Raw genomic sequence first — 24,089 nt, 5'->3', positions numbered from 1 at the left:
TACAAAGACATACTGACATTTTCTCAGCAGAATCTGTGATTGTGGATTTTTACATATGGAACTGAAATTGGATCGGTGTCACACTGTACTGCAAACTGTCAACCTTCAGTATTACATATTTGTCCCAAATCAGATCAGTTGTATAATAGAACCAACCCTTTTTCAATTGAAGGCAATCACTTGATCGACATTGTTCTGTCTGCTGGGACCCCTGGTAACACATCGATGGACCAGGTTTTTCATGGGACAAGGGACTGCCATTTTAGTAAAACTCAGCATACACACAAATAGAACTTAGGAATCCATTGCCATTATGTTCATATGACTACATTTTTGACCTTGTATTAGATTTTGAAAAGCTATTTCCCAGCAGCTTATCATTTATTGGTATATAATATATTAATTTAAATTACATGTTCAGCAATGCATATAAATATCTGCAACTATCATCCTAAACACTGATAACTTCATGCCATGACTAGCAAGTGAATAATATGGAACAAATTGCAGGCAAACTGACACATGTATTGCCAGTAGTGTAAGGGTTGCTTTGTTCCTAGCAACAAACTTCACAGAATTCCGGCTTGTGAAAATATATGAAAACTAAGTGATGCTCTATTAGCAGGTATTTTCTTCAGTGCTGGTTGCTTGGCTGTTCTATTTCTATCCATTACACCACATCTATGATCAGACTGCAGCTGGGAAGTACTGCCTATATGAGGGCTGAAACAAAATTGTGAATAATAGGAGTGATACCTCATTCTTAAACCCCTTTATGACCCAGTCTGTTTTTTCAAATCTGACGTGTGTCTCTTTAAGTGGTAATAACTTTGAACTGCTTTTACCTGGCAAAGTGATACAGAGATAGTTTTTTTGAGACATATTGTAATTTATATTAGCGGTAAATTTGTGTTGATATATGAAGCAATTTTTGTGAAAATCTCCAATAATATTGTGAAAAATTTTCTAAATTTTAATTTCTCTAGGTTTTGAAACTCTCTACTTGTAAGAGAAATAGTCATGCCAAATAAATTTAGTTATTAATTTACATCCACAACATGTCTACTTTATGTTGGCATCATTTGTTAAACATTCCTTAACTTTTTTATGACATTAGAAGGCTTACATTATTATGAGGATTTTTTTATAATTTTCTACAAAAGTTTAAAATCACATTTTTTTTTGGGGGGGGGGGGACAATAAAATTTTGAATATATGATTTATATACATATATATATATATATACACACAGTCGGGATCAAAAGTTTGGGCACCCCAGGTAAAAATTTGTATTAATTTGCATAAAGAAACCAAGGAAAGATGGAAAAATTTCCAAAAGGCATCAAATTACAGATTAGACATTTTTATAACAGGTCAACAAATGTTAGATTTTATTTCCATCATTTGCACTTTCAAAATAACAGAAAACAAAAAATGTCATCTGCTAAAGTTTGGGCACCCTGCTGAATTTATAGCATGCACTGCCCCCTTTGCAAAGCTGAGACCTGCCAGTGTCATGGATTGTTCTCAATCATCATCTGGGAAGATCAGGTGATGTCAATCTCAAAAGTTTTAAATGCCCAGACTCATCTGACCTTGCCCCAACAATCAGCACCATGGGTTCTTCTAAGCAGTTGTCTAGAAATCTGAAACAGAAAATAGTTGACGCTCACAAAGCTGGAGAAGGCTATAAGAAGATAGCAAAATGTTTTCAGATGTCAATATCCTCTGTTCAGAATGTAATTAAGAAATGGCAGTCATCAGGAACAGTGGAAGTTAAAGCAACATCTGGAAGACCAAGAAAAATATCAGATAGAACAGCTCGCAGGATTGTGAGAAAAACTATTCAAAACCCACGTTTGACTGCACAATCCCTCCAGAAAGATCTGTCAGACAATGGAGTTGTGGTACACTATTCCACTATAAAGAGATACTTGGACAAATATGGTCTTCATGGAAGAGTCATCAGAAGAAAACCTCTTCTACATCCTCACCACAAAAATCAGCGTTTGAACTTTGCAAATGAACATATAGACAAGCCTGATGCATTTTGGAAACAAGTTATGTGGAACGATGAGGTTAAAATTGAACTTTTTGGCCGGAATGAGCAAAGGTACATTTGGAGAAGAAGGGGAACAGAATTTAATGAAAAGAACCTCTGTCCAACTGTTAAGCATGGGGGTGGATCAATCATGCTTTGGGGTTGTATGGCAGCCAGTGGCACAGGGAGCATCTCACGAGTAGAAGGAAAAATAGATTCAATAAAATTTCAGCAAATTTTGGATGCTAACTTGATGCCATCTGTGAAAAAGCTGAAGTTAAAGAGAGGGTGGCTTCTACAAATGGATAATGATCCTAAACACACCTCAAAATCCACGGGGATTACATCAAGAGGTGTAAACTGAAGGTTTTGCCATGGCCTTCACAATCTCTTGACCTCAACATAATTGAAAATCTAATAGTAACAAAGGAAAAGGTAGTGGCACCGGTACCTTAAATCACAAGATGGAAATGGCGTCCCGCAGATATGGAAACCCAACCCTGGCAGCGGAGGTGCTAGGACAGTGAAAACAACAATCACAGAATAGTAATAAACAAAGGACAAAGGTGCCCTACACTCACCGCTATAGTCCAGGTACTCCTGCTCTCATCTCGGGTCACGGCTCGGACACGGAGGACTTGGACAGTGGAGTGCTCAGAGGCGACTACTTCCCTTTTGGGGAGTAATCTGGCTTGGCCTCGCCCTGAGGTAAATACTCAGCCCCTTTAGCTGCTCTCAGGCCTCTTACCCCAGCCAAGCCAGATCACCCTGCTCTGTACTGACGAGTGGCAAAAACCACGAAACAGCTGTCTGCAGATGGGTAGAAACTTCCCTTTTGGGGAGTAGTCTGGCTTGGCATAAAATCCCGATCAGCTTTTTATATTCCTTAACAGGAGCTAAGCTGATACCAGGGAACATTACCTGAAAATGTGATGTAATGAGCTGCTTTGCATATTCCCCTATATATATATATATATATATATATACATACATACATTTAGTTATTACTTTATTTTATTTATTTTTTTTACTTCTGTACAACAGCTACCCCCTAATGTCTAGTGCACAAAACATGCAGTAACAGGTTTAGGACACTAGGGGTGCTGTTGTACAACAAAACTGCTCCTTTACAAAAAAAAGTGTCGGCAGCTCAGGACGGGTAAGAGACACCGGGGGAAGGGGGGGACAGGTAAGGGACACTGGAGACTCCTAGCAGAGCAGTGTGAATGTCCCAATCCCTGTGATCGGGACACACACACTGCACTGCTTAGGAATTTTCTGTGCGAAATGCTGCCATCAGCTAGTCAGATTTGACTAGCTGATAGGAGCGATCGTTGTGTGCGTACGTACATGTATGTCATTGGTCGGGAAGGGGTTAAACCATGGCTGCCATAGTGTATTAGTGCAAGGAGAACAAGCCTCCTTTAATAATGGAGAGAACAATTCTAGACTGAAAGCTACTAAACCACCAATAAGGCTAAGTTTCCACTTGTTTTTTTTTCTGGCAGTTTTTGGAAAACTGCCTCAACAGTTTTTGAGCCAAAGTCAGAAGTGGATCCATAAGGGAGGAGAAGTGTAAGTCCTTCCTTTATATTTCCCATTCCTTTTGAATACACTTCTGGCTTTGGCTCAAAAACTGCAGTGGCAGTTTTCCAAAAACTGCCAGAAAAAAAACAAGTGGAAACTTAGCCTCAGAAAGAGAGATTTCTGAAGATTCACTGAGTACTCTATAGTGACCCTGCTTAAAACTCAACTAACTATTCATTGCATTTAAGTTAAACTGTAAAGTAGATTTAAGCTGGCCATATCCACTGATTTTTGTGGGATTGGTAACCCTCTAATGTATATAAACCCTCCCCCAAAGGCAGTTGTCGGTAGAGAGAGAACATTTGGGAATGCTGCATTTCAAGATGCCCTATATTTTTGTTTTTGGGAAAATAGGTTGTCACTAGAGGAGATGTCTCGCAGAGGCTTTCTCCACTTTTTAAAAATAAAGAACACATGTAATAAGGAAATTGATAGTGGATCCTACATGTCACGCAGTCAAAGGCCATATGCCCTGACTGGATGGAGTGGATTAAGCTTGTTAGGGTCCCATCCGACAAGAGGCACTTCCGTGTGGTGGATGGGGGACACGTTTTGATCAAAAAGTGATCTAAAAGCATCAATTTTATGACCAAGACTGCTGCAACCTTCCTTTTTGTATACATCAAACTGCCAATCCCTGGTTGAGCGGCAGTGATGGGGACCAATGTGACATATTGATCCCCAGCTCCAGTCTCACCGGCAGTCTTCATTCTATGCAGGGCCGAATACATCAACCATCCATGCATCGAGGACCAGGAAGAGGAGAGCCATGGAGAACAGAGCAGCGATACCAGAGACAGTGGCAGAGCACGGAAAATATACACAGTTGTAGGGTTTTTTGGGCATATTTGTAGACAATTCCTTTTTGCTGGACAACCATGAGACTGTGATGGAAGGCTGTTCTTTATTTGTAATGTCTTCTAATGTAAAATTATCAAGGTCATACCAAGGACAAGCCCTGTTCCAGAATAAGAAGATGATACCTCAATTCCTACATACTATTGTATTACATATACACAAGCTAACTAAGAATTATGGAGAGTAGTACATCATAAAGTGTTAAGTATTTGAGGGATGACCTAGAGGTGGATTCACTCTGCAATCTTTATTTTGGTGAAGGCCACGGGGGAATGCTGCCTCATCTTCTTCTTAAAGCATCGAGTGTGCCATTTTTTTCCAGGTAATCACTAATTATTTTCTCTCACAACAGGCCGACCAAGTTGCTTTAGAAGGCATCTTGATGATTTGTTTTGTTATTGCTGCATGACTGGTGTTCTCAAGATGCCTATAATTAAACCTGTTGGATAGCAGCTGAGTCTTTGCAACAAGAAAATTCTCATTTTTTTCAATAAGAAACACTGGATCCACTAAGGTCATTTAATTGACACCATTGTTTGCTGACAAATAAAAATTTTTTATTACTGTGCAATGTTTAAGGGCAAAAATGTATTTACATCTCTAAAGATACAATTATTTTGTCAAATCAATCAGTAGGTCCAGTCCCCCTAATAACCCCCCAATCTAACTGACGATACCTTGAGACATTTTATATTTAAGAGCAGGACTATACAACACTATGCCAAAAATTCATGATCAGATTCTTGTAAAATGTAATACAAACCTGCACATAAACACTCCTGTCTACTGAAACAAGATATATTTGTGAATACGACACAAGAGTACAAGTGTGTGAATTAAAAGTGCATGACCCAAGGTCAAGTGCATGTAGGGGAAGAAGAGTGGGCATTAATAATTAAGGGAAGAGACTCAATTGATGGGTGAAAGGAGAAGGTGTACAGTGAATATTGAGGGAAGGAGAGGAGTAAAATAATCTGTAGAAGGTTAAAGTTCACCATGTATACCTCCTGTGGATGCACTGACGCATAAAATACCTACATGCCAGGATAAATTAAAATATTGATTAGAATTCCATAAAGTTACAGCAAAAAGTAAAAGTTAATACCAAACAAAAGAAAAAGAAATATTCCTTCCTACTAATAGTTTGAACAAAGAACTTTGTGTGCATAGAAATAGTATATACTTTTTCCAAGCTCTTCCAAATGAATGTTAAACGCTGTCTGAATTACAGAATGTCAATTGAAAAACTGGACAGACTGAACAGAGGATGCTCTTTTTTATCCCAAGTGCTCACCCTCTAAGAGCACCTGCAGTCCACTACTGCCATAGAGAAATGATAATAATGGGGGGTTTCTATTACCCTAAAACTTTTCATCACCAAGAGGAGGCTCTAAGGTGCCAGACTGCCAATCATGTGAAACATTAAGTACAGAGGGGGTCTCACGCAATGATTGACACTTTCCCTACACAAGCATGCATACAGACATGGCTGTCAATCCTAAGGTAGGGCCACCCACTGGATTTCTAAGAATGAGCAGAGACTTAAATAGATCACATTCAAATTTGCATTGACCATTTTCCCACTGCATATCAGTCTGCACAGCTCTTCTTGCTTTTTAATATAATGTGACAGGTTCCCTTTAAATCACTCCAGGTTCGTGTGTCTATGTATACATGTAGCAGTTACATGATTATTAATTTTTTACTTCTGGTCTAGTTGCTTGTAGTTTAAATATATTTTCTATTCTTACTGTAATGGAAATCAAGCCTCTAGGCCTCCTTGTGAATGATGGTGAATCGATCTGTAGTTATTATGCCCAATAGCCAATCAGAGCAGCATTCTGACCCAGTGATAAAAGCAGATGTAGATGTCACCAGTAGGTACTGGTGCTCAGCAGTAGTTCCAAAGCTAGTGCCGTTGTAATGCCACAGAGATAAAAGAAAAACTGCCACATGGCCAATATTAAAAAATAGAAAAATTTTTTGTTAAAGCTGGAAGGATGTAAAGCGAAAATACATGTACAATAAATTTACACAAGGAATTAAAGTTTACACTGTCAGACAATTTTGTCTGGAAGAGGAATTGTTTACTTGTTTTCAACTTAACCCAGAAAGTGTTTGACCATCGAGGTCAGAGAAATGTTTCTGACTAAATTCTGACTAAAAAAAGGACATCCAAGCATAAGGGCAATAATGGATTATAGTCTCTGCAGCAGTTTGGCATATCTCTCCAGCTATGTCGGCTTTGCCTCCCCAGCTTGTGTCTTGTAGGTGCTTTTAGTTGTACTTGCTCTGAGCTTTAAAAAGAGCTTTTGGAAGGAAAAAGGCTGTAATCTATCACAATGAGTAAGGCAGGCACATCTGCAGACCCCCTCACATGGTTGATTGGCAGGGGTGCCCACCCCATTGACCTGATGTTGATGGCCTATCCTGAAGATCACATTCTATTCTACAATAACAATGAATGAATACTTTACCAGAAGAAACAACTACTGCTCATATAGCATCACAAACTACAGATGTAAATTTAGATTTGAACAGCTGGGGCACCTTTCATTTCCAGGCAGAGTTGCTCCACTAGGTTAGGCATATTTACATAAGCAGGGCCATTTACTATGCTAGAGTAAAATGCTTTAAAGGGGTATTTTTTTTTTTTCAATCAACTGGTGACAAAAAGTTAAAGGGGTACGTACTCTGGTGGAAAACTTTTTTTATTTATTTATTTTTTTTAAATCAACTGGTGCCAGAAAGTTAAACAGATTTGTAAATTACTTCTATTAAAAAATCTTAATCTTTCCAGTACTTATTAGCTGCTGAATACTACAGTGGAAATTATTTTCTTTTTGGAACACAGTGCTCTCTGCTGACACCTCTGTCCATTTTAGGAACTGTCCAGAGCAGCATATGCTTGCTATGGGGATTTTCTCCTACTCTGGACAGTTCCTAAAATGGACAGAGATGTGCTCGTGATTCAGCAGAGAGCTCTGTGTTCCAAAAAGAAAAGAATTTCCTATGTAGTATTCAGCAGCTAATAAGTACTGGAAGGATTAATATTTTTTAATAGAAGTAATTTACAAATCTGTTTAACTTTCTGGCACCAGTTGACGCAGTAACGCAGCATAGACGCCGCTGCGCAGTGACGCCCGTGCGCAGCGACGCACCTGACGTCACGGCGTCTATGCAGCGTCCTAGGCCGGAGCCTGCCTGGAGTGGAGAAGATAACCCCCGGAGAAGAAGGACAGCCCGGAACGGTTCACCCTCCACCCTGAATGCCGCCGGACACTACAGGAAGGATGGATGGCCCGGACCACCCCCATTACGGGTATGTTTAATTTTTTTTTATTGACTCGGAGGGTGGGGGTGGGGCCCGACCGGTATAGCGGTATGGGCAAAAATCCATACGGTGGGAGAAAAAAAAAAACGGTATCCGGTTCATACTGGTATACCGCCCAGCACTACGGTGGGGGGTGCGACGCGGTGCGGTGGATCGGGGGGGGGGGGTGGTCGCGGTGCGGCGGGTCGGGGGGGGGCGGGCAGTCGCGGTGCGGTGGGGGCGGTGCGGGGGACGGGGCATTATCGGCTTATCGGCAAGGTAATTGCCGATACCGATAATGCCCAAAATCGTGATTATCGGCCGATAATATCGGCCATACCGATAATCGGTCGATCCCTAAGTACCAGTTGCTGTATGCTCCACAGGAAGTTCTTTTTTGAATTTCCTTTCTGTCTGATCACAGTGCTGACACCTCTGTCCATATTAGAAACTGACCAGTGTAGGAGCAAATCCCCAAAGCAAACCTATACTGCTCTGGACAGTTCCTAAAATGGACAGAGGTGTCAGCAGAGAGCACTGTGGTCAGACAGAAAGGAAATTCATAAATAAAAGAACTTCCTGTGGAGAATGCAGCAGCTGATAAGTACTGGAAGGATTAAGATTTTTAAATAGAAGTAACTTACAAATCTGTTTAATTTCTGGCACCAGTTGATTAAAAAAAATTGTTTTCCAGGGGAGTACCCCTTTAAAACAACTCCTTTTAGCAGAACTAGTTTATGAAGATAAAAGTGTACTCTATGCATTAAACTATATATTAAATCCTCACAATATACCTATTTAAATGTATATTATAAAATGCAGATATCTCCTGAGTAACTTGTGGTACATACCGTAGTGGTCAGGTGAAAAATGTTATGTTTTTTTTTAAACTTTCTTTATTGAATGCACAAATGAGTGAATGAATGAGCGGCGTCCTCCAGGCGGTCCCGGCGGTGGTGCGTCCCCGGCGGTGAGTTTCCAGCAGCAGTGCGGCATCTTCATTGGCAGCAGTGAGATCGCCGTAAAGCGATTTCTCCGCTGCCTCTGGGAGTTTCAAAACTGCAACACCCAGCATGCCCAGACAGCCTTTGGCTTTCTGGGCATGCTGGGAGTTGCAGTTTTGCAACATCTGGAGGTCCACAGTTTGGAGACCATTGTATAATGGTCTCCAATCTGTGCTCTTCCAGATGTTACAAAACTACAAATCTCAGCATGCTCAGTCTGTCCAGGAATGCTGGGAGTTGTAGTTCTGTAACATCTGGAAGAGCACAGATTGGAGACCATTCTACAGTGGTCTCCAAACTGTGGACCTCCAGATGTTGCAAGACTACAACTCCCAGCATGCACTGACAGACCATGCATGCTGGTAGTTGTAGTTTTGCAACAGCTGGAGGCACACTGGTTTGGAAACACTAAGTTAAGTAATAAACTTTCAAGTGTTTTGCAACCAGTGTGCCTTCAGCTGTTGCATAACTACAACCCCCAGCATGCACGGACAGCCAAAGGGCATTCTGGGAGTTGTAGCAGTATGCTTCTAGCTGTTGCATAACTACAAGTCCCAGCATGCCCTTCTGCTGTCACTGCATGCTGAGATTTGTAGTTTTTGCAACAGCTGAAGGAACACTTGTTGCGAAACACCAGTTTGTTATCTAACTCCATGTTTCGCAACCAGTGTGCATCCAGCTGTTGCAAAACTACAACTCCCAGCCAAAGGGCATGCTCGGAGTTGTAGTTTTGCAACAGCTGGATGTTTGCCCCCCCTCACATGGGCGGAGGTTTACAGTGAGTGCTGCAAGTTTGAGATGGCGCAAATTTTGCACTGCAGCTCAAACTCCCAGCAGCAAACTTGCTGTGAACCTCTGCCCGTGTGACTGTACCCTAAAAACACTGCACTACACTAACACAAAATAAAATAAAAAGTAAAAAACACTACATATACACATACCCCTACACAGGCCCCCTCCCCAATAAAAATGAAAAACGTCTGGTACGCTACTGTTTTCAAAACAGAGCCTCCAGCTGTTGCAAAACAACAACTCCCAGTATTGCCGGACAGCCATTGACTGTCCAGGCATGCTGGGAGTTTTGCAACAGCTGGAGGCACCCTGTTTGGGAATCACTGACGTACAATACCCTTATGTCCACCCCTATGCAAATCCCAAATTTAGGCCTCAAATGCACATGGCGCTCTCTCACTTTGGAGCCCTGTCGTATTTCAGGGCAACAGTTTTGGGACACATATGGGGTATCGCCGTACTCGGGAGAAATTGCCTTACAAATTTTGGTGTGTTTTTTTCTTCTTTAACCCCTATGAAAAGGTGAAGTTGGGGTCTACACCAGCATGTTAGTGTATAAAAATTTAATTTTTTACACTGACATGCTGGTGTTGCCGCATACTTTTCATTTTCACAAGAGGTAAAAGGGAAAAAAGACCCTTGAAATTTGTAATGCAATTTCTCCCGAGCACGGAGATACCTCATATGTGGGCGCAAAGTGCTCTGGGGGCGCACAACAAGGCCCAAAATGGAGAGTGCACCATGTACATTTGAGGTGATTTGCACAGGGGCTGATTGTTACAGTGGTTCTGACATAAACGCAAAACAATAAATATCCATGTGTGACCCCATTTTGGAAACTACACCCATCATGGAATTTAATAAGGGGTGCAGTGAGCATTTACACCCCACTGGTGTATGACAGATTTTTGGAAAAGTGGGCTGTGAAAATGAAAAATAAAATTTTTCATTTGCACAGTCCACAGTTTCAAATATCTGTCAAACGCCAGTGGGGTGTAAATGCTCACTGCACCACCTTATTAAATTCCATGAGGGGTGTAGTTTCCAAAATGGGGTCACATGTGGGGGGGTCCACTGTTCTGGCACCATGGGGGCTTCCTAAATTGGACATGCCCTCCAAAAACCCTTTCAGAAAAACTCAAACTCCAAAATCCCATTGTCGCTCCTTCCCTTCTGAGCCCTCTACTGCGTCCGCCGAACACTTTACATACACATATGAGGTATTTACTTACTTGAGAGAAATTGGGTTACAAATTTTAGGGTGAATTCTCTCCTTTACCCCTTGTAAAAATTCAAAAATTGGGTCTACAAGAACATGAGAGTGTAAAAAATTAAGATTTTGAATTTTCTCCTTCACTTTGCTGCTATTCCTGTGAAACACCTAAAGGGTTAAAACACTTACTGAATGTCATTTTGAATACTTTGGGGGGTGCAGTTTTTATAATGGGGTCATTTATGGGGTATTTCTAAAATGAAGACCCTTAAAATCCACTTCCAACCTGAACTGGTCCCTGAAAAAGTATGATTTTGAAAATCTTGAGAAAAATTGGAAAATTGCTGCGGAACTTTGAAGCCCTCTGGTGTCTTCCAAAAGTAAAAACATGTCAACTTTATGATGCAAACATAAAGTAGACATATTGTATATGTGAATCAATATCTAATTTATTTTGAATATCCATTTTCCTTACAAGCAGAGAGTTTCAAAGTTAGAAACGTCAGTGATTCCCAAACAGGGTGCCTCCAGCTGTTGCAAAACTCCCAGCATGCCTGGACAGTCAATGGCTGTCCGGCAATACTGGGAGTTGTTGTTTTGCAACAGCTGGAGGCTCTGTTTTGAAAACAGTAGCGTACCAGACGTTTTTCATTTTTATTGGGGAGGGGGCCTGTGTAGGGGTATGTGTATATGTAGTGTTTTTTACTTTTTATTTTATTTTGTGTTAGTGTAGTGCAGTGTTTTTAGGGTCTTCCAAAAGTAAAAACATGTCAACTTTATGATGCAAACATAAAGTAGACATATTGTATATGTGAATCAATATGTAATTTATTTTGAATATCCATTTTCCTTACAAGCAGAGAGTTTCAAAGTTAGAAAAATGCAAAGTTTTCATGAATTTTTTAGATTTTTTTACCCAGAAAGGATGCAAATATCAGTGAAATTTTACCAATAACAAAGTAGAATATGTCACGGAAAAAAAAAATCTTGGAATCAGAATGATAACTAAAAGCATTCCAGAGTTATTAATGTTTAAAGTAATAGTGGTCAGATGTTCAAAAAATGCCCAGGTCCTCAAGGTGAAAATGGGCTGGGTCGTGAAGGGGGTTAAAGTCCGTTGGTTCTCAGTAATAGATTGCTATATGTCATGCAAACTAGGATTATCATTCCTAAGTGTAATTCTAACCGACAGCCTTTTTCTTTTTTGGCGCATCTATACAATTAAGTCTGTTAATAATAAGCCGATGCTGACATCTAGATATACAAGCCCAGAGTGGACAGCAGAAAGAAGAAATCCAGTCTCAGTTCACGTCATCACAACAGACATATAAACTGGTGCATTTTTTACAATGTCAGATCAGAGTCCTGAAAACTGCTTTTCTCACTATGCAAGGAAAATATCTTGCTTGTCTACCAGTCTGTAATGATAACCCTGCACAGGCTGTAATGCACACACGAAGAGGATATCTTTACTTGCTGGTTCAGCGTACTACTGGACTATATAGTGTGAGAAAAAAAATAATTATTTTCTCTCTAGTTGTGTAAGAAAAAGGAGAAAAGATCTAGCACTGCAACCATACTGCATCATGAGGCAGTGCCAAGGGACAAGAGGCAGGGAAGGGAGGGGAAAGTAAAGAATGTTATGTACAGTGTCTGGGACACAAGAAGGTGTTATTTAACCTATATATCAAAAGATGTGTTCTAGAAATTATTTAGTCATGAACAGCACACAAAGTGCCCTATGGGATATAATTATCAGCACGTCTAACACATGAAAGACGAATTTTAACTGCAAGAAATAAGGAGACAAGGTTTAGTAGGTATTATGTGGGATCTGGAGCATATCCTTAAACCAATAAATTACAAGTTATATTGAATTTATACCACCATAACTAGACATCAATCTGCTTGTAAATATCTCAAGTTGTTGGCCAACTCCGAAACTAGTAGAACACACAACATGTCATTTCCTATTACAACTGTTTGTTAGTTCATCTGTGATCCTAACCTGTTTTGTATTGGCTTTATCACAGAGCCATTGTTATTTAGTCTTTTCTAGTTTTAATATTTATTGATTTTTTTCATGTTGCTAATATATTGGCAACGTATCAGCAACACTGTACAAAGACTGCCCCCTTTCAGATTATCTTTGTCTGCAATGTGGCGCAAGCTATCAAACACATGGAGATTCGGTGAAATCGAATTCGGTGAAAATAAATCGGAGGCACCAGAAGAAACCCATACAAACACTGGGAGAATGTACAAACTCCATGCAAATGTTGTCTGTGGTCAAAATCGACACAAGAACCACCCACAAGCAGTATATACAGTTAGAAAAAATATATTATGAAAATGTGGCCTTCCCATTCTAATGGATAAGGATATTTCTCTTTATAAGTGGTTGTTTGGTATTTGTCATGGAAAGCTATTGATATCTAAGATTACTTATCTCTCCTGGTCCAACCATACACATGAATTTATAGCTCAGCATGCATGTGTTTAAAATGTGAAAGCCTATGTGATCTGTAACATATTTGTAAATCATTTTATTTACCAAAACTGACTCCTTACCCCAGAAAAAAAGCCCTAATGTCTTGGTCAATAGGTGATTCATTTCTCATGTCACTGCCTGTTGCTGGGGGAATGCTGTCTCTAGTAGGAGAGACACCAAGAGAGAACACAGGAAAAGGGAGCGGTGTTTAGTGCTTTGTGCAGGAGAGGGCCTAGACTGTGTGAATGTGATCTGTAAGTCTGTGCCTGAAAGTTAAAAAAAAGTTCTGGGCAACTGTCTCATGTGTTCTTACTACTGTATGTACACAGTGCAGCCTGCTGAATGTACTCAGCTCTCCCTTTTTGTTTTTACTTTCTTTAGATCAACAATATATGTTACTAGACAGAACACTATAGGCTCATAGGCTGAACTGGATGGATATATCTTTTTTTTTTTTGCCTTACAAACTATGTCACTTTACCTTGTCAGGATTAATAGCCACAGCTCAGTGCTTAGTGTAACCTCTTTTTGCTGTGCATCTGTTTCTTTTATTTCTGCTCACATAGCACCTTGCAAAGCCAGTGCATCAGTATCTGCTTCTCTCTCCACATCTATAGTAGTGTACTGTAAACCATTCCCCAACACAGACTCAACTTGTCCAGCCAGTGCACTTTCTCCAGTGCTATGTTATGGCATAATAGTAAGGAGTAGTGGCTGATCTGTTATTGGTCAGTCAACTAAGGGAGGAAGTGACAGTGTGTAGACTACTGGCAAGACGTCAGGCCCTGTTCCTGCCCCCGAAATAGGGAGAATGAGAAATAGCTGTGCACAATGCAGGGGACATGCATTGGCTCAATAACAGCAGGAAGAGCACTAAAATCATCTTGTCACCACCCTTATTCTAAGAAAACCATGCAGGATTTTAAAAATATTTTATAACACTGGGAATACTTTAATGAGGGGAATTGTAAAAAGAAGAGACGAGCAACCAGTAATCTGGGCCCCGTCTGTCTATGACAATTGATGATAAATTCACAATTTTTTTCCCTTTTGCAGTAGTTATGCTTATTTTCAAATGTGCTTATTCAACATTGAATACTATTCCATCCTTTTGTGGGACCTACAATCGCAGGAACAAAAAAAAAATAAAGAAGAACAATCTGCAAATAGCATTCCTTTTTTAACTCCTTTTCTATAGATCAGCAGGCACGTACATAGGGACACACATCTCTACGTATATACCTTTGTAGGCAGTGGGGCACGAAGCCAAGTATTGTAATGCTCCTATAATTACAGTGTTGATTAATAATATACAGTAGTCGTTTTATTTATACCCAATTTAATAAACAGTATTGACCTTTAAAGGGCAGGCAATTTAAGCTGTTTTAAGATTAATAGATAACCTGCATTCTCACTACCTACTGTAATTGATGTGCATTCAACAACCTAAAATCAATTATTACAATGCATGCTCCCAGGCCTCTGCAAAAATTAACCCTGATAACAAAAGTAGGTATCACCCTGCCTGATCCTTATATAATCCTATCAAAGGACAAATAAAAATGTATAACCACTGCAAGCATGGCATTGAAAACTGGTCTCCTACTATGCAAAAACATTATCAGCCCAGATGCACATCATAATAAAAGTATATTCTGTAGTCATACATTACTCTTGTATAGATGTATGGTATATAGCTTAGGAGCACATTCTCAAGTACTATGTTTATGAGCTAAGTGTCTACAAAAAAAAAAGCATAAATTCATTTTAAGAATACCTTTAAAAAAGGAGCAGGTTTTTAATGCTTTTCTTTTTTACCTAACTACAGAGCATTGCTGCCCTCAAGTGGTCAACAATGGAAAAATAGGAAATATGACTATGAACATAGATGGTAAGAGATACTACATGTCCATAAAATGACTGGTAATAATGACTTCAGAGTATATCCATCCATATTTACTGCAGCAGCTGTATATAGAAGAATACGTTTGCTCAATAGCCTTTCCAGAACTTATGAATAATGAACCTCAGGCCGGATAATGGTAGCTGGAGCCCCTTCTCTGACAGCAGGTTACCACCTTAATCATCTTACACCTTCCTACAATCATCTGCACCTTGGGATTAATAAGTGCTCCGAGTGGCTTCCCTACCATGCAGATAAACAAATTGGCCTAAACAGACAGCTGCCATGAGCTGGCATAGCTAACAAGACATAATGCCTAGAAAGAGAATGAGATGAATAGCATAAATAGTGCATCTCCTACACTTCTGGTACAGAATGCCATTACCGTAGAATGCAGGAAATTGCACTGGCTGGTGTTCTAACTCTGCCTATAATATCTAAAGACTAAAAAATATACTGGCAGCTAAGGAACATTATCTCTGTAGTGGGAACAGAAGTCCCCCAAAAGGATGTCAAACAATAATTGATGGTAAAAACTGCTGACAACTTTTCCTAAAGGGAAAACCTTAAAGGGGTATTCCAGGATTTTTTTAAATTTGACTACGCTACAGAGGCTGTAAAGTCAGTGTAGTTCATAATATAGTGTCTGTACCTGTGTGTGATGGTTTTCTCACAATTCTTCTGTGATTTTCACCCCAATATTTATTTTTAACAGCATACAAAATGACTGTTGTCTCGGATTTTTCCCAGGTTCAATGCGGCCGAGACCTGACTCACTAGTCAGCTGATGACAGGGAGCCTGTCTGCTTCAATGGGTGGAGGGATCGCTTGGTGGGAGAGATCAATCTGCAACTAATGCAACAGCTGTTGGCACCCTGATTGAAAACTACAGGTCTTTGAATGGATGCAGCTCATTTATGTTTCAATGGGTGGGGTGGCTGATGTGTGGGAGGGAGGAAAATGGAATTGTGGGATTTGTAGTCAAAAAAAGAAAAGTCAAACAGGAAATAACAGTTCACAAAAAGCTAGCCACAGTGTTATGGTAATCTCACAACATAGCCATTTAGCCCCAAGACAAGCGCAGATCCTTCCTAAGCATGTCCATTACTGTCTGACAGGTACATACTAAAATCACCTCATGGGGGATAACCCCTTTATGTAATTACTGTGTAATAGGGGAAAGTTAAACAATGCCGCACAACATGCAAACAAACATGACACCTCCATGCTATGTCACAGATACTTGAATTCTGCTATTTAATTTTGAATGTGGCACAGAGCGTTCTTAAAAAAAAATCCAGAGCATAAAGTGGTCACTGAAACAACTTGATAAGGCTGTGTGGCATACAACACATGGAGCATTACAAATGGAAGCACTAGATTGGGAAAATAAGTAGAAAGGGGTCTACAGCAGAAAATGACTTAAATATATGACACAGGTTCTTCAAAGTGCTCATACCAGATAACTAGCTTCAGTTTTGTGTGGTCTCCTCAGAGAGGTTTCACCATACGTAAAGAACAGGAAGCGAAGCAGAGGGGCAAAGAACAGGGCTTCTTCATTTTTTATAGGTAGACTGCAGTGTTTTCAACAATGATGTAATTGTGATTCCATCAACTTTTCTTTCTATTTAGCTAAACAGTTACTTTCCTTTCTCCTTAAAGGGGTACTCCGATGGAAAAAAAAATGTAATCAACTGGTGCCAGAAAGTTAAACAGATTAAATAAATTACTTCTATTAAAAAATCTGAATCCTTCCAGTACTTATCAGCTTAAGTTCTTTTCTTTTTGAATTTATTTTCTGTCTGAACACAGTGCTCTCTGCCGACACCTCTGTCCATGTCAGTAACTGTCATCAGCAGGAGAGGTTTGCTATGGGGTTTTGCTCCTGCTCTGGACAGTTCCTGACATGGACAGAGGTGTCAGCAGAGAGCACTGTGGCCAGACAGAGAGGAAGTTCAAAAAGAAAAGAACTTCCTGTGGAGCATACAGCATCTGATAAGTACTGGAAGGATTAAGATTTTTTTAATAGAAGTAATTTACAAATCTGTTTAACTTTCTGGCACCAGTTGATTTAAAAAAAAAATGTTTTCCACCGGAGTACCCCTTTAAGGGTCTATTCACACGTACAGTATCTTGCGCAGATTTGATGCACAGGATTTGAATCTGTATCCTATCATCTAGTTTATATTGAAATCTGCAGCAGAAAATCCTGCACATCAAATCTGCACAGAATACTGTACGTGTGAATAGACCCTAAAGGGAAGCTGAAAGTTGGTTCCCCCGCACTAAACCCAATTTACAGGGTAACAGTGTGGGTGAAATGGATTAAAATGATGTATCACTCACATGGATTGGTAATGCTGGTTCTGGAGATACACCCGATGTTAGCCTCCATTGCTAACATGTAAATAGCCTGCTTAGCGCAATGGAGACAGGACTCGACATACCCAGCCTCCCTGCTTCCGTCCCCACTGCTGAATGCAAGGTGGATGGGCATATTGGAGCAGAGGGGAAGGAGGCAGTAATGCTAGGTAAAAGTAAAACATCATTTTATTTCTGTTGATCCGCACTATAACCGTGTGTATTGGGTTTAGTGCGGGTGAACCAGCTGCCTGTTTCCCTTTACATTTAAATAAGCTGTATGACACTTAATGCCAAAGGCCACATTGACATGGCCAGACAGATACTGGACTGCATAAACATGTCAATTCTTTCAATGCATTTCAGTCCATAGAGACGGTATATTTCAGAGCAATCCTAGCTCCGGCTTGTTCTGCCAGAGTCTGCAACACGAGTAGTGTCTAGCCGCTAAAAAAACATTCTGTCTTGTAAATGGGGCCCAACAAATACCCCACCCTGCAAGCTCAGGACTTATGTCACATCTTTTCTAAATTAGCCAGCAGGTGGCCACATCCCCCAAAGGTTCAGGAAGAGGCATAAAGGAATGAAGAAAAGGGAAAAGAACCAGAAGAAAGAAGGAGCAAGACAGAGGAGGAAGCTGGGGGTGGCAGAATTGAGTATAATATATAGGGAGTTAGCATGTAGTTAGCCTGGTGATCTACATATGAGGCTGGACTAGCACATTATGCGAGAAGCATATAGTTGCACTGGAGTTGTATATGGCTGCCCTCTCCAGTGCAGTTGGAAGTCATTCAGTATATCTGTGAGTATTTGTTCTACATATCTATAATGTCATTTTTGTATATCCAGCAATTAGCTTTAGATATCTATAGCAATGGTGCCATAATGGCAGGGCTTCCCAGTTAGGGTTTCCTGGAATCTGATCAAGGGTATCCCAGAACATACCACCAAGAATTATACAGTATGTCTACAGGAAGCCTTAGAATATCATCAGCAGGTCTGACTGGTTTGGTTATACCCTGAGTTTTCTACAACACTGACACATACAAAATGACACAGTGCACAGTGGTGTTGAAAAACCTTATTTTACACTCAGCCACAAGAGGAAGGGAGTGTGAGGTCACCAGCAGGGAGTGGTGACATTTGCAGTAGCTAAGTTACATGTTGCTTGCCATCACCAGATGGTCAACAGTGAGAAATATGAAAAATTATTCTTAAATTTTTCACATTTCCTGACAAGTGAAAAAAAAAAAAATATATGAATTTTTTTTGGGGGAAAAAACGCGTTTCATTTTCAGATATATAAAAAATAATAGGTGACACACTACAGAGAGCGTGGCACTCTTTTATTCCCGAGATATGAGGGTTTGTCTGACAATTCAGGGAATCAGTCACATGGGTGTGACATTCATTTTAATAATGGGAATGAATGCGAGGCGATGAGTGGGATTCTACAGTAAGGATATGTTCACACAGCGAATTTTCTGCTATTCCGCTTAGAAAAGCAGACTGCAGATTTTTTGCAGTTTAGCGAAATTTGAATAGAATTTCTGTGCATTCAAAACACAGATTCCACTCAAATTCAGAGTCCCATTAAGGGTACATTCAGACAGGTGGATCCACAGCGTATTTTATGCTGCGGATCCACCTATGATGGACTCCTACAGGGTGCCTCAGATGTGCCTGCTCGGAGCGGCGAGCAGACATACTGCGATGTGCGAGCACACATCGTGGCTGATCTCTACCTAGCTAAGGGAGCACCGTGCATGCGTGGCGACTCGCACATCGCAGCAGTGTGTCTGCTTTAGTGATAAAGGGGGCGTGGCATTTTAACTTAAATGGGGCTCTAAATAGAATTTGGCAAAATTTTAAAGACATGTCTTTACATTAAAAATTTTTGTGGGATCAGGAATTTCTGCAAAATTTTATTCCGCTGTGTGAATGGGACAATGGGATCTGCAATGAGGATAACTGGCAATACATTCTGCAGAATTCCACATGTATTAGGCATACATGCCTCTCAATGTACAACATTCACACCCCCTGACTGTATAATCCCACCCATCACCTGATATTCATCCCTGAAGCCCACGCCCATGCGATTCACTGAATTGGCAGATATAAACCCTTATATCTCGGGAATGGAAGGGCATATCAAGAAACTGTAAAATGGGGTGTGATCAGAGCACCCCATACTATTTAATAACAGTACTTGTCAATTTTCAGGCAAGATATGTACAATTTTTGGGCAAGTTATATGCAATATATAAAAAATCTTTGAAAAATTATTAAAAAATAAATATATTTAAAACCAACCTTATAATTTACATTCTGTGATGAACCAGTCAGTCATTGTCAAAAATCAACCCATAGATTCATTTAAAACCTACTGCTTAGAATACATTAGAACACAAAGAGTACCTGTCATCAAACTAAACTTTTAATATGTAATTATAAGACACTTTGCTATTTACTTGCTGTTAAAATTCTCAACCTTGTTTTTAATGTGATTCAAAAAGGCCACTAGGTGGGTCTGTTCTGTTCAGTTAGTTTGGTCTCCTCCGGCTTGGCAGGTGACCAAACTCAGGAAGTGCATGAGGGGCATGGCGAGGCACAGCTGTTGCAGGCTTCAGTGGTGCTGGGTAACGCCCACTTTCTCCTGCCGGGAGCTCACACAATGTGAGCAAAGGGAAAGGTATGATACAGAGCTTAGTTTAGAAAATATGGTTTGATGACAGGCACTCTTTAAACAATAACCTCCTAATATGGTAAATACGTCTGAACAGAACGTTGGTAATTTTCCTGTAATTGCATGTACATTTTTTAGGTTAGGTGGTGTATATGTGGTAATGACATAAGGCAGTCTACGGCTCACTAAATTCCTAAAACTTGCATACTATAAATGGTAGTGTACTATATGAAATGATTAATTGGGTAAGGTATTAAAGTATGAAGGACATACATACAATATATAAAAATATTCAACTTACCACCTAGAGATTATAAGTAACACAGGAAGTCCAAAAAGACAACCATGAGGATAAAGAAAAAAGTAAGATACCAAATTAGTTGATTTATTGTGTATTTTTAAATTGTATTCTATGTACTAATAATGCAGAAAAAGATAAGACACTCAAGCCGGTATGTAGACATGGCCAGCATTTATTGGATACATTTGGAATAAATGTATCCAAATTTGGAGAATAAAATAAGCTAACCTTCCGTGAAAAATTCCACAGAAAATTCCAACAGAAATTCCGCCTTAATTAACTGCAAATTGGTTGGAATAGGATTCTGCAGTACCATTTAGACAGCAGAATTCTCACGGCTGGCATTCTGCCGCAGAAATTCTGCTTTCCAAATTCCGTCAAAATATAAGACTAGTTGGAATCCCATTAAAATCAAAGGGGCTTGAATTTCAGCAGAATTCCATGTTTAGATAACGCAGCATTCCGCTAAAACGCCACGACAATTCAGCAAGCTTTTTTTCACAATTTCGTTCTGAAAGCTTTGCGGAACAGAATTTCTGCGGAATTATGGAAATTCCGCAGTGTTAACATACCCTCGCACTGATAATTGAGAAACTAGCTTACGCAATAAAAATCTAAACTCAAAAATAATACTAAACTATGAATTCAGACAGTTTAGAGATATGAGGATTACTATATGTTATATATCAATATTAATGTGGTATTTCAGTCAATTTATAATACACGTTAATCAAACTTGTCAAAAATTTACTTAACCCTTACACGTCCCCGAACTAGACGTTCCTGCTCCTCATTCTTACATACATGGCCATGATATGTCAATATCAAATGAAGTTAATGGAAGCTGCTCTTAAATGGAGACACAGAATCTTCATGCAGGTAGAGATGAAAGTGATCAGACTTTTATGACTTCTGATTGTCCTGCATACAGCCACATGTCTAATATTTTAAGCTCTGTATCACATAGGTGCAGTGTGTGTTTTCTAGGAATTCATGGGCAGCTGACTGTACATGCCTTGTGTCTGCACTGATCATGCAAATACTTACATGTCCATGTAGATCCGTATTGAGAAGCATGATTGCACAGGTAAGACAATGGATGCCATCTACAAAATATTCAAATATAAATGTTACTCTAGAAATACTTTATATTATTTAACTCCTTAATGTCTAATCAATAACCAGCAGAACACCCTCAAATTCTTAGTGAAAAAAACTGGTTAAGAAAATAAAGTATCAGCAGAAATTCTGGAAGCCTCATTCATTGTACTGTACTCTTTTGTGGATTTTCAGATTTCCCACCACATCTGACTGCAGCCTTGTAGTGTAACTGGAATTCTTACTTATACGCTATAAATTCATCCCACAGGGAAACTATTTAACCTAACTCAGCTTCATCACAGTGCCGGAAATGTGCCACATACACTTAAAACACATGGCATTACCACATGCCTTTTTAGGGTACGTTCACACGGGAGCTCATCCGCAGCAAGTTTGAGGACGCAGATGTGCTGCCGGCACACACAGTTTTAAGGCCGAGCAAACTCCCTGCTGCTGCCGCAGCTCTGTGTGTCCGGTCGTGACTGCCGGCGGGAAATCCAGCAGCGCATCTGTGTTCCGTCAGCGCATCTGTGGCATCAAATACGCTGTGGATGCGCTCCCATGTGAACATACACTTACAGTGAGATATATAGCATACATTTTATATATATATATATATATATATATATATATATATATATATACACATGCACTTATGGCTATGGTGAGCATTAACACTGACCATAAACCGAAAGCATGATGTGTACAAATGCAGCCTTGTGTGACATCATCCTCTAGAAAATTCATTTAATTAATTGTACATTTTTGCCCAGAGTTTCACTTCAAGGCTGAGTTCAAAGTGCAAAATACAAAAAATTAAGTAGTAAAATAGGTATAAAAAAGCGGCCATTTTTTTATGCACACGTTGGGGAAGATTTATCAAACTTTGTGCAGAGAAGAATGGAGCCAATAGCAACCAATAAGATTCCAGCAAACTTTTAACAAATAAAACCTGGAATCTGATTGGTTTCTATAGGGAAATGCTCCATTGTTCCTTAGCACATGGTTTTAGAAATATTCTTCACTGGCTAAAAAAACCAGCAGTAACTCCAATTTTGAAATTGTTAGTTATTAAATTATTATTTTTTATTTTTTTTAACTGACTTTTTTTGTTTTAATTTTACACTTAAGGCTGGATTCACACGTATCTTAGTCAGTAGTTGGTGCTTACACACACTTCACGCGAGAGGCATTATTTTGTGGACCTGAGAAATGTGCTGTTTGAATTTTCCTTATAAGGGTGGGTTCACACCACGTTTTTGCAATCCAGTTCTCGTGTCACGTTTTTTTGAAGGAAACTTATCACTAAAAACCGTACTAAACCGTATACAACCGTATATGCCGGATTCCGGTTAAAAACCATATTATAATAATAAAACGGATATACGGTTGCATACGGTTTTACACTAAAAACAATCCCAGATAGAAGATTCTAGAAGCTGGTGGAACTTTCGGAGCCAACTGCGCATGTGCAGATTCGTAAACTGTATTGTGAAAACCGGATGTAACCGTAAGTGTATCCGGTTGAATACGGTTCTCATAGACCATCATTATATAAAAAATGGATACGGTTTAAATACGGTTTTTATAACGGACTTCAAACCGTAGTAGACTACGGTTTGAAGTACGGAAAATTAAACGCTTTTAACCGTAACGGATACAAAACGTATACAACCGCATGATACGGTTAACATACGGTTTGCAATACAAAGTCAATGAGTACAGTTTGCAATACGGTTCCATAAAGTTTTGACGCTCAAACCGTATACGGGAACTGTATTGCAAAAACGTGGTGTGAACCCAGCCTAAAAGATTTTATGTCTCTGCATTAGTGTTGACTACATGAGCCTACAGCAGCAGCACCAAGACCTGTTTTTTCTACTTGCTTGTAAACGTGTGTTGATCCACCATCAATAGTCCAGCAAGCTGATACAACTATGAGGAAAATTCATCAAAACCTGTCCAGTGGAAACATTGCTGAGTTGCCCATAGCAACCAGATTGTTTCTTTTATTTTTCATAGGCCTTTTCAAAAATGAAAGAAGCAATCTGATTGGTTTCTATGGTCAACTCCAGGGCCGACCTTAGGTGTTCAGGCGCCCTGTGCGAGCTAACCTTTGGGCCCCCCCCCCCCCCCCCCCATTACCCCATAAACATATACAAAGAGAAAAAAAATCCTTGTAACAAATATTTTTTTTGTCCCTGTCCCCCTTAATCAGTCCCATGTCCCCCTTAATCAGTCCCCTGTCCCCTTATTCAGTCCCCTCCCCCTTCACCAGTACCCCTTAAACAGACTCAGACCCTACACTCTAATCCACTCAGCTTTTCCATATTTCAGAAATCTGGAAAAGCTGAGTACATGAGAGTGTAGGATTTGCAGAAATCAGGAAAAGCTGAGTACATGAGAGTGTAGGATTTGCAGAAATCTGGAAAAGC

General features: G+C 39.8%; 1 protein-coding gene across 7 annotated transcripts in view; it reads right to left on the bottom strand.

The window, feature by feature from the left end:
* The window catches only part of PSD3 (pleckstrin and Sec7 domain containing 3), a 574,055-nt gene that overhangs the window by 253,207 nt on the left and 296,759 nt on the right, over window positions 1-24,089 (bottom strand). For 5 of the 7 annotated variants that reach the window (XM_056569241.1, XM_056569246.1, XM_056569244.1 and 2 more), the window contains one exon: window positions 21,599-21,659. In XM_056569241.1, the coding sequence (XP_056425216.1) occupies window positions 21,599-21,659 (61 nt within the window). The remainder of the gene's footprint in view (window positions 1-21,598; window positions 21,660-24,089) is intronic. The other 2 variants (XM_056569232.1, XM_056569238.1) reach the window with 1 other exon arrangement.

Source organism: Hyla sarda, chromosome 1 (assembly GCF_029499605.1).
Source record: "Hyla sarda isolate aHylSar1 chromosome 1, aHylSar1.hap1, whole genome shotgun sequence".
Taxonomy (NCBI): Eukaryota; Metazoa; Chordata; class Amphibia; order Anura; family Hylidae; genus Hyla; species Hyla sarda.
This window is presented reverse-complemented; position numbering and strand designations above follow the sequence as displayed.